An 18170-nucleotide genomic window follows, 5' to 3' on the forward strand; every position below is an offset into this window, starting at 1 on the left:
TCACCCACCAATTGTTATCAGGCATGTATTCTTTTCTGCCATTTGTCCTGCACATTTGTTGTCTGTCTCACTTTTCTGTGAACGTGGTTAGGTTACCTAGACTTACTTGAAAAATCTTACACTAGTCTCTCGGAGAGCCTTTGTTTCATCCTTTACAGTACTGTTAAGGTTCACAAATCCCTGCAAATGAGGTTACAGCAAAGCACACCATATTGCTTTGGAGGAAAAGAAGTAGATGATTTTTGTAGATTTTGAAGCCACTGACTTTGGCAGCGCCTGGCTGCTTCTCCTCCAAGCAGCTTACATTAAAATATCACATTCTTTGAGAAAACAGGCAAAAGGCAAACATTTGTGCCCTTTAATACACAGATGGTGCTCATTTTCTTTGATATGCCACTCATTCTGAGACTGCAAGGAAACCAACCCACCTCTTCCACATGTATGTTCCTCTTCAACATGAGATGCTTCTCCATAAACAAGGAAGGTGTCCTTCTGCATCTGCAGCCTCTCCTCATCTGCACACAGGCAGAGCTCTTCTCCATATGATAACGTTTAGATTTTCTCATCCTATATGTTGTCATTTTCAGCCTGTGAGCAGCTCTCACCTCTTTTGGATCTTTCACCTGTAATCATGCATGATCTTTCTCAATCAAGAGCTTCTGTGGGGACCCATACAGTCTTTTTTTTTATTTTTATAAAGATGATGTACAGAGGGATTGCAGTTAGTAAGTCAATGAGTATATTTTTTTGGGGGGGGAGGGTGTCTGGTCATGGGGCCTGAACTCTGGACCTGGGCACTCTCCCTCAGCTCTTCAGCTCAAGGCTAGCGCTCTACCACTTGAGCCACAGCACCACTTCCAGCTTTTTTCTTTTTGCTTATGTGGTGCTGAGGAATCGAACCCAGGCCCTCATGCATGCAAGGCAAGCACTCTACCACTGAGCCACCTTCCCACCCTCGTACATTTCTTTTTGAACAATGTTAACCTATCCCTTATTTTCTCCCACTTCCCCTGCAAAGCCCCCTCCTCTCCAAGTTGTAAAGTTCATTTCATGTCTAGTGAGTATCACTGTTGCATTTGTCCCACTGTTTCTGTGATTCTCTTTCCCTGACCCAAATCAGAAAGCTTATATACAAGACTAAGGGTTCTAAAATAAAAAAGCAGTGACCACCGAGAATAAACCAAAGGAAAAAGAAAAAAGAATTGCAAACAGTACACACACACAAAACAAGAAACAATAAAAAAAACCCTGTTGTTTCCATATCTTGGAGTTCATTTCAATTAGCATCATTTTATATGGTTGTATGTACATAGCTATTGAGCTTTTGTAATCCTCTGCTAGAACTATCCTAGGCATATACTAATGAACAGGCCTGAAGACCAGTGGAATAGAATTGAAGATCTGGAAATGAACCCACAGACCTATGGCCACCTAATCTTTGATAAGGGAGTTAAAAACATTAGATGGAAGAAAGACAGCCTCTTCAACAAATGGTGCTGGCAGAATTGGCTATACGTGTATAGAAACTGAAGTTAGATCCTTATATATCACCCTGTACCAGAAATCAATTCTAAATGGATCAGAGACCTCAATGTATGATCGGATATCCTGAAAATATTACAGAGATAGGGGAAACACGAGGGCTTCTTCGTACAGGTCAAAACTTCATTTCTATAGATGTATCTTTTATACCTTCTACTTCTTTCTGAGAGGAAAGGATGTTTGTAACATGGCCTGTTCTCCCAACCTGAGAATTTAACATATCTTTGTCCTCTTCTATAAGACCTTGTCAGAAAGAGCTAGCACATGCACATTTCTTTCCTCTCCCAGTGTGTGTGTGTGTGTGTGTGTGAGAGATGTGTGTGTGAGATGTGTGTGTGTTTCCCTGAATAGAATTTAATCATTCTGGCTCCTAGATTCAAACTCTTATTCTCTTCTGTACCAATACTGATATTCCTTTCACAGGCAAAAATGGCCTTTTTTCCCAAACTTTATTTAATAAAGTATACCGCCTGAATTATACATGTCTGTAGCTTCTACATACTTAAATTAAGTCCATTAGTGTGTTTTCTCTGCTTCCTACTACTGGTAATAAAATCCCAGCCACCATCCCCTCCTGCATCATCATCATTTGCAGGCTAATGGTTCCCAGGTCCTACTCACTGCTATCTGAGTAACTCCAGACTTGAGGCTCTCCGTCTGGCCCTTAATGATCTAACTTCTCATGCTCCCAGATTAACCAAGTGAATCCTCCTTTCCTATCAATAAGATCTGAATTTTCACATCATTAACTTCTTTAGTTTGGCCTCTGGATACCTGTCATAACTATGTTCTATATAATTGACCTAGTCTGTTATCTTATTTTTTGATAGATTCTAAGTATTTTGAAATTTTATAGCAAAATCCTGTGTGAATTACTGATTTTTACAGTGTATGGTCATCATTACCTCACTTAATATGAATATTCATATTTCTCAATAAATAATGATGCAGTTGATTTGGTAAGATAAATAATGAGAGCAATGTGACTGTTCTTAACACAAATATAATTGCCATGATTTGATCATTATATGTTGCATACATTTATCTACTCATTATATGCAATAAGGTATAATCATAATGTCTTAGTTAAAATTTAAAGCCTGCATTTCAAAACAAATGTGTTCCTAATAATTTTAAATGAGACATTTTTGTACACTTATGATTTGGTCATTTGATGTTACCAGGCTAGCAGGTGCTACAGCAAAATGGTAGGTAAGAAAAAGTAAAAGCATAACACATACATCTCTTTTGTTTCTATACTATCTGTTTGAAAGATATCCACATGAAAGAAGATTGTTAATTTTTGGAGAGCAGAGAACATAAGTTCCTTTACACATAATCAGTAGAGTATTATTAATGATGTGGTTGTTGTAGAAGACTAGTAACTAATTTCCAGTGTATCCACCTCTCTATAGCTCAATTGTCAGAGGTAGCAGAACCAAAGTTTCCATCAGTTCTCAAGCCAAATACCCTAAACATGACAACTCTTGCTATTAACATTGTGTCTAAAATAACTGTATTTAGCATATTGACAGTTGTTTCAGGTCCTTAAGTTTTCAAGGTTTTAGGAGATTGTTTCTAGCTTTTTTTTTTTTTTTTTGCCTGTCGTGGGGCCTGAACTCTGGGCTTGGGCACTGTCCCTCAGCTCTTCAGCCCAAGGCTAGCACTCTACCACTTGAGCCATAGCGCCACTTCTGGCTTTTTTTCTGCTTATGTGGTGCTGAGGAATCGAACCCAGGGCCTCATGCATGCAAGGCAAGCACTCTACCACTGAGCCCCCTTCCAAAACCCCTCTAGTTTCTTTTTAATTTTTTTTTTTATTATTTAAAGAATGGTATAGAGCCAGATGCCAATGGCTTACACCTACAATCCTAGCTACTCAGGAGACAGTGGTTGGGAGGATCACAGTTTGAAGCCAGGGTGGGCAAAAAGTTACCAGGACCACATCTCACCCAATAATTGGACATGGTAGTGTGCATCTGTAATTCCAAATACTCAAGAGGCATACATAGGATGATTACACTGCAGGCTAACCGTAGGCCAAAACATGAAACCCTATCTGCAGGTCTAACTAACGCAAAATGTGCTGGAATTGTGGCTCAAATGTTAAAACACTTGCTTACCAAGCTCAAGGCCCTGAGTTCAAACCCCAGTACCAACAAAATCCACAAAAGTGGCATAATTAGCCGCCTAGACATTCTTAACAGATTTATCTTTTTTCAGTGTTAGAAGTTAAGAGTTGACAGTTTGAATTGGAATTGCCTGAGGTTATTTCAAAAGGACACTAAAATGAAATTTCTGAAAAAACATAATTACTCTGAAATTATTTATTTCATAAAACAAACATCTAATATATAAGTATAGATCTAGAATACTTGACTATAAGAAGGAACTTAGATGTTAGATTAAATATGAGTTTGGGGAAAGCCAATACTAAGGATATCCAGAGAATAAATTGATTTTGATTCTTATTTTAGCATGATTTTACCATTATTTCTCAGCCATCAGTGAGATAGCACAAGGCATATTTCGTCACAGAACATTTCCTTAAACAACATAGTATAATGTATAATATTCTTCACTTAGGGTATGGAGATGCAAAACTGCCTAGTACAGAAAAGGCAGTTACCATCTTTTAAGGATTTTTTGAAGATACAGCAACAAGTAAACCTTGAAAAATTGAAGGTTTTCCCTCTGGGAACATTTGTAGATCTAATAGTATGAGTGGATCAGGTATAATATTAAAATGAAAAGCAAAGTTACCCAGAGTGATAATAGCACAACATTCTGATGCTAAAATATCATTTATTAGTTACATAAAATAATACAAATATACATAATCCATTTATGATCAGGAAATCGGTAGGATTTATGATTGTGGGAACATCTTAGAATTGAATGTGGTGGCTGTCTTGTTTGTTTGTAAATAATTTTCCATAACTTTTTATCATCCATCTGCTTTAATTAGAAAGCATTGCTTTGCATACATATTGAAATTTAAGAGAAGTTATACTGTCTTGCATATGTTAAAGTAAGAATTAAGATTAGAAACCAAGATAAGAAATTTGATTAAAACATATCAAATTTCACTTTGAAAATTAAAACCTACCATGTGTACTTCAGTAAGAGTAATGAATTTATTTGCTACTAATGAGAAGAAGTACTGCCTTCATTTTGGATGAGAAATTTGAGAAAAATCTAGTGCTACTTTGTGGGATAAAATATCTACTACTCTATTCTGCCTCATCACTTTGGAAGTTTTCCCAAAGGTTATTTCCTCTTTAACTACCTCTTTACAATCTTTAGTATTGTAACTTAGGCACTGGGCATTACATTGTAAGACACTATCTCCTCTCTGCAAGATATGAGTAAACAGTCTAACAGGAAAGAGAAAATGCCTTCTAAACTGTTTATGCCCATATAGAGCAAATAACTGCTATGTGTTCAGCTTGGAGCTGGGGTAGATGAAAAAAGGCTTAAAAAGCCTTTTTTATGGAAGATGTAGCCCAAGCAGGGGAAGTCACACAGATAGGGGCTTCTATTTGAGCAAATGAGGATAAACCAGAGCAGATGGGGAGGATGGCCAATACTGAGCATCACCAGTATTTCCTCTCAGTATGGTGCCATGATGCCTCTGTCAAAATGTTCATTTCTTCCTGAACAATGCCTGCTTATGAATCTTGGCTGTAGTTGTGTTTCAGAAAAGTGCAGTCATGTTGACATGCCAAATCTCTGGGTCATCTTCAGTTGAATCCTTACTTTGAAAGTGTATAATAAAAATATTTAGAAAGGAATATTAGCTAACAAAAAGGGGAAGGAGTAGAGGCAGAATCTTCAGTGGATCTTTACAAATTGCAAATGTTCTCTTAATGCTGCCTGTCTTAACTGATGGCCTTATGGAGCCAATCTTTGTGTTCCCTTTTCTTCCCTCTTTAATACCAAATGTTCTCCTCTAGCCGTTTTTATGATCTCTGAGAACAAATGATCTAGAACTTGTTTTTATGTGTTCACTTCCTTTTCATGACTGTTTTAAATCTATCTCCTTTCTGTTTTTCACAGAGGATAATCTACAGCTCAGGCTTACCACTTTAACTAGCATAGGCCTCCCAACAATCTAGTACCCAGGTCTTCTCGGAGAACTCCTGACTAAATGTAGGAATCAGAACAGATCGTGGTTTTGTGTATCTACTCTGTGATTGCTCCATGCAAATCACAATAATAATTATGAAAAATTAGATGCTTGTTTTATGAGATAAACTTTTTTTTCTCTCTCTAGGGTTCCTGCAATACACAGATAGAAAAAAACATAAATGAATCTCCAACTGTAAGACTTTAAGAAAGAAAAACTGAAGCAAATAAACTTCAAATTTTAGGGAATGAAATTCAGACAGACTTTGCACATTTTATTTGTATGGTGGCAATATTTTGTGATTATGATTGATTACAGAAACTAGAAAACTAAGAATTAACTGAAATAGAACTAGGAAGCAGTCAGATTTAAAAGAAAAAGTCTGATTAATAATACAGCCACCCTCTTGGCATTCAGAAAGGATACTTGTAGACTTTTCAGAAAAAAGAAAAAAAATCCTAAATACCTCTGTCTTTTATGAAAAGCATGTGAGCTGAAAACACACAATTGGAAAAGGCTATTGAGTGATCCCTAAGCTTATTAACTAGCTACATGATTAGCTCCAAACATTTAAAAAAAAAAAAAAACCTCCCAGGTCTTGATTCCAATTTGCACCTCAACAAATTACAAATTACTGCCTGTCGTAAAACTTTAAGATCACTCTTTGAATGCTTGAAACCAGCAGTGTTAATCTGTAAAGGCTGAGTCTACTATAATAAAGAGAGACATTTTTTCTGAATAGGTTGCTCATATGTGTAATTATCACAAAGAACATAACAGTTACATATCTCATTAAACAAGTACCTGATTAATGGTGTCAATTTGCTCAGTTAGGACACATTCTTTGTAGTTGTTGCTCCTGCAGTATGGTCGACTTCTCTCCTATTAAAAAGTGAAAGGGAAATCAATGTTTGCTTAACAGTTTTATTGTATTTGGGGATTTTGTTTATTTGAAATGGACTGGCAATGTTCTCCAAGCTAGCCATGAAATCCTTGGCTCAAGTAAACCTCTTGCTTAACTTTACAGAGTAGTTGGGATTCTGGAATTCCACATGCATCCCACCACACCCATCTGGCCTTCAGTTTTAATGAATAGATAGGAATATAATACATACGCCTTGAAGAATTTGTGTTTTGTGAATTATAGCCAATTCTTTATTTTATTTCACCACTAATATAGAAAGCATCTCTACAGATTAATAACTCAGTAATTAGAATACAAATAGGCAAATAGGTACTTTAGCAGAAAAATTTCTGTATCAGAGACCATACTTATAAAGTAAATATTGAGAACATACATAATAGTTCATACTGTATGATGACTTCTCATTCCACTTCATTTCCTGTAGAAGAGTAACAGTATTAATATGGAAAAATACAGTTTCTAAAAAGCTCACCTTTATTGCTGTGTAATTTATATTAGCATACTGCCATATTTTATTCCATTTTCTCTTTCCATTCCATATTATGTATTTTATTTTCCCATGTGATATAGACTTGACAATACTCACATTATTTTTGTCCTAAATCATAATGAATCTTTGCAAATGTAAAAATTGATAGTTAGATTTGGAATAAATTTTCTTCAGCATGAGGAGCTTTGTAAATGTACAGACAACAAATTCTTAGCTTTTGTTTTTCTGGACGTCTTTCCTGTGACTTTTTTATTTTTTAATTTAAGGAATTGCCCAAAGGAATTGCCATTTAACAAAGCAGTTTATAAATACAATCCATCTTGATCAGTATCACCCCTTTGAAATTCTCACTCATCCCTTCATAGCCCACCCCTTTCCTTTTCTTAATTTTATAATATATACATTGAATTCTTGATTGTATTTCTCCAATTTCTGCTTTATTCATCTACCCTTGCCCCCCTACCTTGCAAGTACCTATTTCCTGGTGCTTATTTTGTTGGTTTTTTTACTTTGCTTTTCTAAGGAGTTATACTCTTTGAATTTACATTTGTAACCACTTGCATATACCTAATGTGTCTAGCTTTTCTGTATACCAACAATGAGAAGAAAGAGACTGAAATCAGGAAAGCAACTCCATTTGCAATAGCCTCAAAAAAATTAACCAAGACATCTATAGGGAAAACTTTAAAAGTTTGGAGAAAGAAATTGGAGATTTTATTTTTTTTAGGTATTTTCCATGGCACATAAAAATTCTAGTCTCCACGCCCCTTCACCATTTTTTTTCTTTTTTTTTGGCTGATCCTGCTTCTTGAACGGAGGTCTTGGGCACGGTCCCTGCGCCTCTAGTACTTTATCACTTGAGCCACCAGCTCAAGTGACTTCCAGCTTTTTCTGAATAATTTATTGGAGATAAGTCTCATAGACTTTCCTTCCTGGACTGACTTTGAACCATAATCCTCAAATTTCAGCCTCCTTAGTAGCAAGGATTACAGCATAAGCCAATTTTTTGTTTTTCATTGACCACTTAACACTGTAGTTAAACTGTCTTCTCTCTCTTCCATCTTTGTCCATTCTCACTAGAAGCCACTTCTCTGCACATGCTTTATGTTATTTTTATTTCTGGCAATATTTTTTATTCTTAATAGTGGTTATCAACAATATATGAAATTCCTTTCTGTAGTTCTGATTACACAATTGGTAAACTTCTTGATATATTTATTCCACAGGTCACCAGCCATTTCCCCTCTCTTTATATTGATAGTTTATTCCTTCATGTGTACTGATCTTTTCATTGGCTGTGTCTAATCTCTTATTACGATATAAAATGACAGTTTACAATTTCTACATTATAATTTTCAGGTCTAAATATTCTGTGTTGTGTGTATGTGTGTGTGTGTGTGTGTGTATGTGTGTGTGTGTGTGTGTGGTGCTAGGGAATGAACTGAGGGCCTTATGCATTCTAGGTAGGTACTCTATCATTGAGCAACAATCTCAACCTTCTTTTTGGTTCTTTTCTGTCATTGTTAATTCCCATGTTATGATTGTGATTAAATGTTTTTGCCTCACATTTGCTAAGCAGATGCTCTACCATTTACAGTATGCTTCTCTGTTTTTTTGTAACCTTAAACTAATTTATGACAGCTATGTTTTTGAGACTACTATATATCCCAGGCTTGTCTTGAACCTGCAATCCTTTCTCTACCTCCCAAATGCTGGGATTACATCCTTTTTTTCTTGTTGATTCCCAAAAGTCAGCTCTGGCATAATTTCTACTGGTTATTTACATTTGCTCTTTTCCTCAGGAAAATAAATGATAATTGGATGCTAGACATTATGGAATATTACAATATCACTTTCAAATTTTTTCCATCATCCTTAAATAAGAAATAAACTAGTTTTCTGTCAGTTAACTTAAAAATCAGCTTCATCTTCTAGAAACCTGATTTAAACTGTTAGGCTGTTTGTAATTTATCCTCTTTTAGCTGTGTTAGCCTTAGTTCTAAGGTGGAACCCTGAATCTCTACTGAATGTCATACTAGTGTGTGAGTATGAGTTCAGTGTCCATCAAAGCTGTCTGTGTTGAAATTCATTCCTCATCATGAAATTCTAAGAATGTGCAAACTTATCCACCTACAGTGTTCAAAGGTGAGCTTTGGGGACATAATTATTATTAGATAAGATGCTTAGAATAGAGCCCTAATACTCAAATCCTGGTGAGTTTGTAGAAGTGAGAGTGACTATACATACAAATATGTTCAGTCCTTGACTGTTTCCATGTGTTGACCTGGGTTATCTAAGGATTCTACCAGCAAAGGAAGCCATCATCATACCCAAGTATAATCAAACTTCCTTCATGGCTGAGATAAGAGCTCCCTGGTAATTCCTCCTCCAATACTTGTTTTCTGTCTGCTCTGTATGTGTATATATTTTTGTCAAGGCAACTTATATTCAGGTTTCTGGAACTTTTTCTGTGTGAGTCTCCCTTTTTAATCCCATCCCACAGATTCTAGCCATCGCAACTTATCTATAGATTGAATTTTGACTCAGAGCACATCAAAATCTTATGATCTTGAATTTTCTGAAGTTAGGGCTATCCGAGGATATGTGTGTGTATGTGTGTGTGTGTGTCTGTGTGTCTGTGTGTGTGTGCATGTGTCTGCGTGTGTGTGTGTGTGTCTGTGTCTGTGTGTCTGTGTCTGTGTCTGTGTATCTTGGGGTCCCAGTTCTGTGCAGTAAAGTTGTCCAGAATTTCCCCATAACTGGAAGCAGAAGTAAAACTGTACCTCTTGTCAACATAATAACTATTAGATCAATAGTAATGTCTCACAGAAGCATTACCAGAGAAGACAGAGAATGTCAAAAGACAAGACAACATCTTAGAAATGATAAATCTTACCAGAAGAATACTGGTCATGGAGCAAAGACTTAGTTCAGAGGAAATAGATTTTCTATGACCAAGTAATACCTAAAACCTCCATTTGAAAGCTTGACTCCATTAGAAAGTGATTTCAACATGAATCCTAAGTATTAAACTAAAACTCTGAACAGGAAAGAAAAAAAATGAGACCCAATTCCTTTGTTCATCAATAATTTAGGGGGTAGCAAAAAGCACAAAAAAAATCTGCTAAAAAGGAGAGTATTACAATATATGGTATGTTATTAAGGATTTTGAGTTTCTTTAACAAGTTGAGAAGGCAGTATAGAGTAATTCGTTCCATTTTTCTAAGAGACTGGACAAGATTTTATGAAAAAGTGATTATATATTCACACAATTGATACTTTTTCCATAAAAAGAGCAGTGCGCAGTAAAATATTTAGTTATGTTTGGTGAGCTATAAGTAACAATGGAAAGATAGTCAGTGATGTGATGGGATATGGCTTAGCATATTCTTGAGTTGAGAAGGCAGCATGAGTACAGACCAGTTCCCACCCTACCAGTTGTACACCCTAAGTGTGAGGCTATCTCCCTTTATAGTCTTGACAAGTGAAAGCAGATGCATGATCCTCCATAGGAAGTAAGCATTCACAATATCTTTTTTAAACACCCTGCATTTCTTTATTTGAGGAAGTTGATACATATAAAGGGTAAATGCAGTTTGCTCACATCATTGAATTAATGGTAGAGCCAAGACTAGAAAGGACCTTCTGGCTTTTAATTACATTGATAGAAATGGACAAAGACCCATCATTTTGGTTTTCTTTTTGTTTTGTTTGTGTTTTTATTTTTACTGTAAAGTGGATATGTAGTGGGGTTACAGTTACCTAAGTTGGGTGATGAGTACATTTCTTTTTGAACAGTGTCACTTCTTCCCTTGTTTTCTCCCAGTTTTTTCCTTCCCACTCCCCCTCTCGTACAAGTTGTATAGTTCATTTTCAACAAAGTGTTCTAGTATCACTGATGAATCAGAGGCTTTGAAAGGTGAATTAAGGTCCTTTGAGGATTTAGGAAGTTGCAGTTTCAGAACATTATTTTTCATTTCTCTATTAAAATAAGAGACACTTAAACAGGTGTATACGCCTAGGAGAAGGAATTGGTTACAAGAAGTGTGGGAGAGCAGGAGAGCGGAGATGGTATTGGAGTAATTTGCTAAAGTGGAGAGAAAAGCCAAAAAGTGATGTCGGTCAAGATGATGGCACGAACAGAAGGGAGAACACAGTCATCTAGGTGCCCAAGTTCTCAGTGGGAAAACTGCTCAACATAGGAGATAGGATGATTATTAAGTTACAATATATTAGGGATAAAGAGAAGTGTAGTTCACCATGAGGAAATGCAGAACTGTGAGAGATGACATTGTGAAAGAAGCTTTTTTAAAAAAACAGACAAATTTGACAGCTGGGGCAGCAGTCCCAAATGGAAGTCTAGTTTGCAGATTTTCTGGTGTCTGAACAGAATGTCCAGAGTTATCATTGGCCTCATGACAATAGGAGATGAAATCTTACTTGTCATCACTAAAAATAAGCCTTAACAATTCTGAAAACTCTGCTTCTGGGATTTTAAGACATTGTCTTACACAAAAGTTGAGTAAAGTACAATGCATGTGGTAAAGGGTAATGGTTTATTTATTGAGTCAGAGAAGGTAAAATGTTTACTAAGATAACAAAATCTGAAAAGCTAGTGTCACTAGCACCTTGAAAGCTAGAAATGAATGGCTGCATGATTTTAGTAAATCAGGGAAGTGAATTATGGATTGCCGTTCAGTAGAAATTGCAACGTAGTACATGTAAGTGAGAAAATTGAAATATGCATTAGATTCATTGTAGCCTGAGGCTTTCTATGAATATGTACAAGAATAATAGAATAATCTATACTGTGGATCCAACAGTTAAAATATTGGTTTTATCTAGTACATAAATATTAAACAGCAAACACATGTAAGGTCTTAGGCAAGACACTTTATATACTATAGTTATTAGTTTTTTTTAAAGCACTCAATATTCACATGGGGATGCAATAATAGAACTCCCATTCATTGCTAGTAGGAATACAAAATGATGGATTCCTTACTAAGGATATTCTTACTATAAAATCCAGTAATCATACTGGATTTACTCATGAAATTTACTCAAATAAAAAGTCTTTCCACACCCAAAACCTTCATATAGAAGTTTGTGCCATATACCTCCTTAATCATAACTGCCAAATCTTGGAAGCAACTAATGTAAGAAGTCCTTCAGTAGATGAATGGACAAAAACATTGCAATACGTCCAGACTGTGAATTACTATTCAGTGTTAAAAAGGAATGAGCTATCTGCCATGAAAAGACATGAAAGAAGTTTAAATTTATATGACTTAAGTTGAATTTGCAGAGTAGTCTGAAAAGGTTTTGTAATGAATGATTCTAACTACATGACAATGTGGAAATGGCAAGATAATAGTAAAAAAAAAAGCAATGTCTGAGAATTGGATAAATGGGAAGGGATGAAGAAGTACATCACAGGACATTTTAAAAGCAGGAAAGCTATTATTCTAAGTGATGCTACAGTAGTGGATCATGTTATTGTGTACTTAAAACCATAAAAGAGCCAGTCACAATGCAAACTGTTCCTCATTATAACTAGTGGACTACTGTTATATGGAATGTTGATGGGTTCGGGGGTACCTCTGAGAATCTAGACAGGAACGGTTCATGAAAACCATATTTTCCACTCAACTTTTATATGCACTTACAACTTGTACTAAAAAAGTTTATTAATGAAAAAGAAAAGTGTGTTTCAACATTGCAAAATTTTGAGGCTCCTCTGAGATGTAGTGATTGACTGATGAAGATATAGAATATGGGATGGAGATAAGGAACTTACCTAGTCAGTGAATATGAAAATTACAGGATCTAAGAACTTTTTCTTGTTCACATTGAGAAATGATGTGTCCTTCATTGCCAAATGTACCATTCTGGATAATTTTGTTATCTCTAGCCATGATATAAAAGAAATCCCATTAATGCTCACAAAGGCAGTGGCTTGTTGAAATCTGTATTGAAAGCAGTTTTTTGTGGCATCTCTGAGTCCTTTTGTTAATTCACTAGTGGTTATATTGTACTTCTGATGCTTCTAGGACATAGAGGTTGTTATTGTGCTTCAGAGGTGTGACAGAATGGAACTCTTACTGGAATCATCAGGAAGATGTGTTTATTTTGTAGCCGTTAAATTTGACATTTGGAATCTGGTAGGGGATAAATGTGCAACAGCATATTTTCAATCATTTTCTCCAAACGCTTGAGGCCATAGACACAAGGCTTCTAGAATATGCTTCTCTCTAACAGTTGATGATGCCCCCATTTTCCACATGTGGCTACCAATTGAAGCAAGAGATAAGGCCATATTGCTGTACACCTTTTATTGTTGCCACCAAAACTGTGGTCAGGGTTTCTTTTCCATTTTCATTTTTATATTATGGGACTTATTAAATAAGAACAGAAGTAACTGCCAGAAATCTTTGGTTATCCTCCATTTGGTAAATATTATTTGTGCCTACCTAGAAGCCGAGGTTGCTTAGGACATTACTTCATTTGCTTTACCTTCTACAACAGAGTCAGAATTGGAATCAGACTGTTTATTAGACAAGGAGAACTACTAAAGATCACAATATGAACAGGCTGTGGCAGGCCTTTTCAGTGGATGCCAATAAAAGTGGTAGTCAGTTAAAATGGCTATTACTGGGTTGGTCTTCTAAAATTCAATACAAATAGGTTTAACTGTTATTATTGTAAAAGGGATACTTAAAGAAATGTGTTTCTAACTAAGAGATCTTTTCTCAAGGCATCCAGATACATCTTCAGGAAGAAAAGATTTGTATTTGGTGGTTTCGAAAACAAACCCACTCTATGGAAATTTCTAACTGCCTACCTCTGATCAAATTAGATACAACTACAAGTGATGTATAATCATTTCTTAATTACTTACATTAAAATGAAAGAGAGACAAAACAAAAAAAGCAAAGGAAAACGCTGATCTTATTTAAGTGTTTGTTTTCCAAGTCTATTTCCCTTGGATCAGAAGTGGCTACAAAATTTGTGAGGCCTTATGGAGAGTGCACATGCAAGAACTCTTGCTTATGATTAAGAATGTCATGATTATATTAGGTCACTAAATTTGTATTTATAAGAGTCTTGCCATTGCTTTGATGTAGTTCCCAGAAACGTACACAATGTCCACAACACTGGTAGGACATGCACTTCTGACCCTGAACAAGTGCTCTGACCCCTTCCAGGATGAAGGCAGCAGCCATATCTGGAGGAAGGTGTCAGGATAGAAGAATAACGACCAAGAACCAATAGAAGCCAAGCATCCAGAGACAAGATACCCCCGAGCCTAGGCTACATATCCATGAAGCATGCTAATTTGTCCCATTAGGCCACTTACAAAATACAAATTCATAATAAAATTATGAAGAAATTGAAGATGACAGTAACAGAATATCTGATTAACCACATGTCCATAATACACATGGCTGGGAAAAATCATATCCACCTGCACCCTTCATAGGGTACTAATCCCATTCACAGAGTCCCTAGCTTTTGGCCTAATCACCTCTCAAAGGCCCCACCTCCTTGTGCCATAGCAATGAAGATTAGGTATCAGCAGATAGATGGGGGGATGGGATGGGCAGAACATTTAGGCTTTAGCCAGGCTCAGTATTTACTGGAGTTGATAGATACTAGGCATTAAAGACGATAAAGACAAATCACATTTGTGCCATAATAGGAAATAAAGATACGAACAAGAACAGTATAGGAACGCGGATTTAAAAGATTAATTTTGAGGGGCCGGGAAGGTGGCTCAGTGGTAGAGCACTTGCTTTGCATGCCTGAGGCCCTGGGTTTGATTCCTCAGCACCACATAAGCAAAAAGAAAAAAAAAGCCGGAAGTGGCGCTGTGGCTCAAGTGGTAGAGTAGCCTTGAGTTAAAGAGCTGAGGGACAGCGCCCAGGCCCAGAGTTCAGGCCCCACGACCTGACCCCCCCAAAAAAAATAAAATAAATAAGATTAATTTTGATGAGGAATATAGAAAGGTTATAGGTTAAAAAAAAAAGGATTACTTGTCAGGCAATGATGAATGGTTGTTCTAACTACCAGAGTTTAAGGGGAAAATATTCCAGACCAAAGGGACATTTGAACAAAAACAGTGAATACAGACAATGGGGATAGCTGCACCTACGTGCTGTGACATTCAGTCATGATTTAGTATATTCAACCGAAATCTGTTTTCCATTCACTGAGCTAGAAGCGGGAGATTCAAGACTATAGGATTTGGAATTGGACAAAGCCATGTTTGAATCATAATCTGCTACTTACCAGCTGTGTGACTAGAGACAACTTACTTAACTACTTTTGAGCTTTAGGTTATACCAGTTTTATAGAATTATTTATAAGGACTTGGTGAGATAATGTTTATAAACTTTTGAACCAGCACTCTCAATATAGCAAAGGAGATAAGTAAACAGTTGTTCTAAGAGTTGTGATAAAAGCTGTCTTTACCTGTGGATGTCATTCAGGACTTCACAAAAGATGTGCTATTTGAAACTGAGGCCTCAAGCATCTGAAGAATGTATTTGGATGACAGTGGTTAGCTGAGAAAGAGCATTTTTTAGGGTGAAATTAATTCTGGAAGTGATGAAACCCCTTTGGGAGTAAGAGTAACAAAAGGAAGAGGACAGATAAAGACAGACTGATGTCTCATAGCCTCACCAAACTATACTAACCCAATTTGAAACATCAGACTGTTCCATTGGGAAATGGCAAATGACTTCATGTGCTACACTCTTAAGTAAGAATAAACAAGCTTGCCTAACAACTTCTGTAGCAGGTATTCTGGATATTGTCTTTCTAAGTGAAATCTGTAGTCAGGAGAGAGAAAGAAAGACAAGAAGTCTTCACAGTGTTGGCTGTTAATATTTTACTGTGTGCATGATGCTTAAAAGAACATTTTATATTTTCCTCTAGACTGAACAATTGCCTTTGCAGGCTCAGTTCCAAGAGAGAGAAGTTGGCAATCTTCAACCCTCTGTAAGTAAGATGGTCGTGTTGTATCAGCTTAGGTAGAGCTGGTGACTCACATACTCAGTTAATTGTCATTGGAGGTTTATAAAAGTTCATTTTACTCATCTTTCTCCTATATGAGTCTTTTACTAGGAATTGGTAAAGAGCTTGAGCTTGCCTTTTCTTAGAAATAGTCTTAAGATTGCATAGGAAATAATCAAGTTTTATGAAACCAATAACCAGGCAGACATCATAAAGCATCATAGGAAATTCATGTTCGAGAAAGTATCAGTTGTAGCCCACCCATGGTCAAGCCAGAATGAAAGGTTAAGACACAAGAATATTTTTGGCAGCATTTCTCATTCTCAGTTTTGTCAGGCATATGATCAAATGCCAGTTCCTTTTACTGTCCTCTTTCTCCAGTTCCCCATTTCTAGGTCTTAAGATTTATTTTCATTTTGTTTGACTTAATTCTCCTCATACCCATATTCATTCTAGGTTTAAGCCTTGCTACAGGTACTCCTGAAGTACACAATTGTATCTTTCTCCAGTTTACTGACAACAAATTCCAAATTTCAAAACCTGAACCAGATCATTGTACCCATTCCTTGAAATCTTGCATTTAGGAGTTACTAAAATATTTATTTTAGTCGTCAAGAACAACAGATAACTGGAATATCCTAAGTAGTTGAACTTTTTACCTTGCTACCCAATTCTTTGTGGTATAATGAATCGGGTATATGAGCTTTAATTAATTTTATTTTTGCCTATTCTTACCAAAGTGCTAAAAAAAGGGGCGGGGAGGAGAAGGAAAAATACAAACAGCTGCTCTGCTAATGTAACCAATGTTTGAATTTTTCAGAATGGACTGAATAGCAAGAGATTTGCGTGTGAGGATGAGCACCCAGTAGGAGAAGATGGCATTCAGCAGATGCACCCCATTTATAGTCACATGTGCTACAAAGACCGGAGCCCAAGCAAACAGTATCAAAACAATGATCCAGAGAGAATCTACATCAATCCACGAGAACATTATGTGTGATTTTTCTCTTTTTATCCAAATGGCCATTGGAACAAATGTTGAAAACTGAGGTTGTAGTTATTATATTCTCTCTTGTCTAAACAATCCCAGCCTTAATGTACTGGAAATCTTGATACGTGAATTGAAGCTAATCGTGGAATTCTTTTTTTCACTTAGGGTTTCTTAAACACCAGCTGTGTTTGTGAACTTGACTGTAGCTCTGTGTTTCTGATACTGGTGTTTAACTACTAACATTTGGCCTATGGTGGTATGTTCATTTGAAAGTACATCTGCTGGTGATAGCTGTGGTGACTCTTCAGAAAGAAAGGCCCAGTCATTAGTAACAACCTCACCAGGCTTCAGGCAGCCCAGCATGCTTATCTATGATTCAAACAAGTGGAAAAATAAGTTTAGGATCCATTTCACAAATTATTTAGCTGGGTTTTAGATTTCCTGACATGCTTAATACAATTATAATATGTGTATACAAACAGAAGCCTGAAGAAAGGCAATTTTTTCTCTTTATCCTAAAAGAACACCAACAAAGGGCACTTTGCAGTTCCTTTTAAACCCTTGTGTTACTGTGATCTGTGTTCCTTCCTGATCACTAAAGTTCCTGAAGGGTCCCTTAATCCCTGCTGTGATCTGCCACCTCATGACTATCTTCTCTTACTCTGTCCTTCTGTCCTCCTTGCTACCATCCTGTTCTTCACTTGGTCAGATTAACCCATTTCCCACCTATTTAAACCTGGAAGCCCTGCCTACATGATACACAGCCATTCCTCTTGTTCCTCTTTTCTCCTGCTCATGACAAGTGGAGCTTTCACTTCAGAAATTTCTCTCAAGTGAATCCCAATCCACTTAGGCTCAAACAGCTTGCCTGCATTCTTCAGACTACATATATTCCATGTTTTATCTACCTCAGAAAAACCACCTGAAAATCACCATGAAATAACCTCTGATCTTAAAAATCAGGTGGAATATTTGGAAACTTTGTTAAGCTACTTCAGTACAATCTGTGCACTGAACTCACATGTCTTCTCCCCTTTCCCCTACTTGTCAAAGAGATTAGTAATGCTAAAATGTA

The 18170-nt window shown here is 36.5% G+C and overlaps 1 protein-coding gene across 1 annotated transcript in view; it reads left to right on the forward strand.

The window, feature by feature from the left end:
- Pvrl3 (poliovirus receptor-related 3) overlaps positions 1-17323 on the forward strand; it is a 60806-nt gene extending 43483 nt beyond the window's left edge. Inside the window, exons 8-9 of the mRNA XM_013028512.1 lie at positions 16027-16089; positions 16925-17323. Of these exons, the coding sequence (XP_012883966.1) occupies positions 16027-16089; positions 16925-17104 (243 nt within the window). The 3' untranslated portion in view covers positions 17105-17323. The remainder of the gene's footprint in view (positions 1-16026; positions 16090-16924) is intronic.
- Positions 17324-18170: the final 847 nt, after the last annotated feature.

This window comes from Dipodomys ordii, unplaced genomic scaffold (assembly GCF_000151885.1).
Source record: "Dipodomys ordii isolate 6190 unplaced genomic scaffold, Dord_2.0 Scaffold111, whole genome shotgun sequence".
Taxonomy (NCBI): domain Eukaryota; kingdom Metazoa; phylum Chordata; class Mammalia; order Rodentia; family Heteromyidae; genus Dipodomys; species Dipodomys ordii.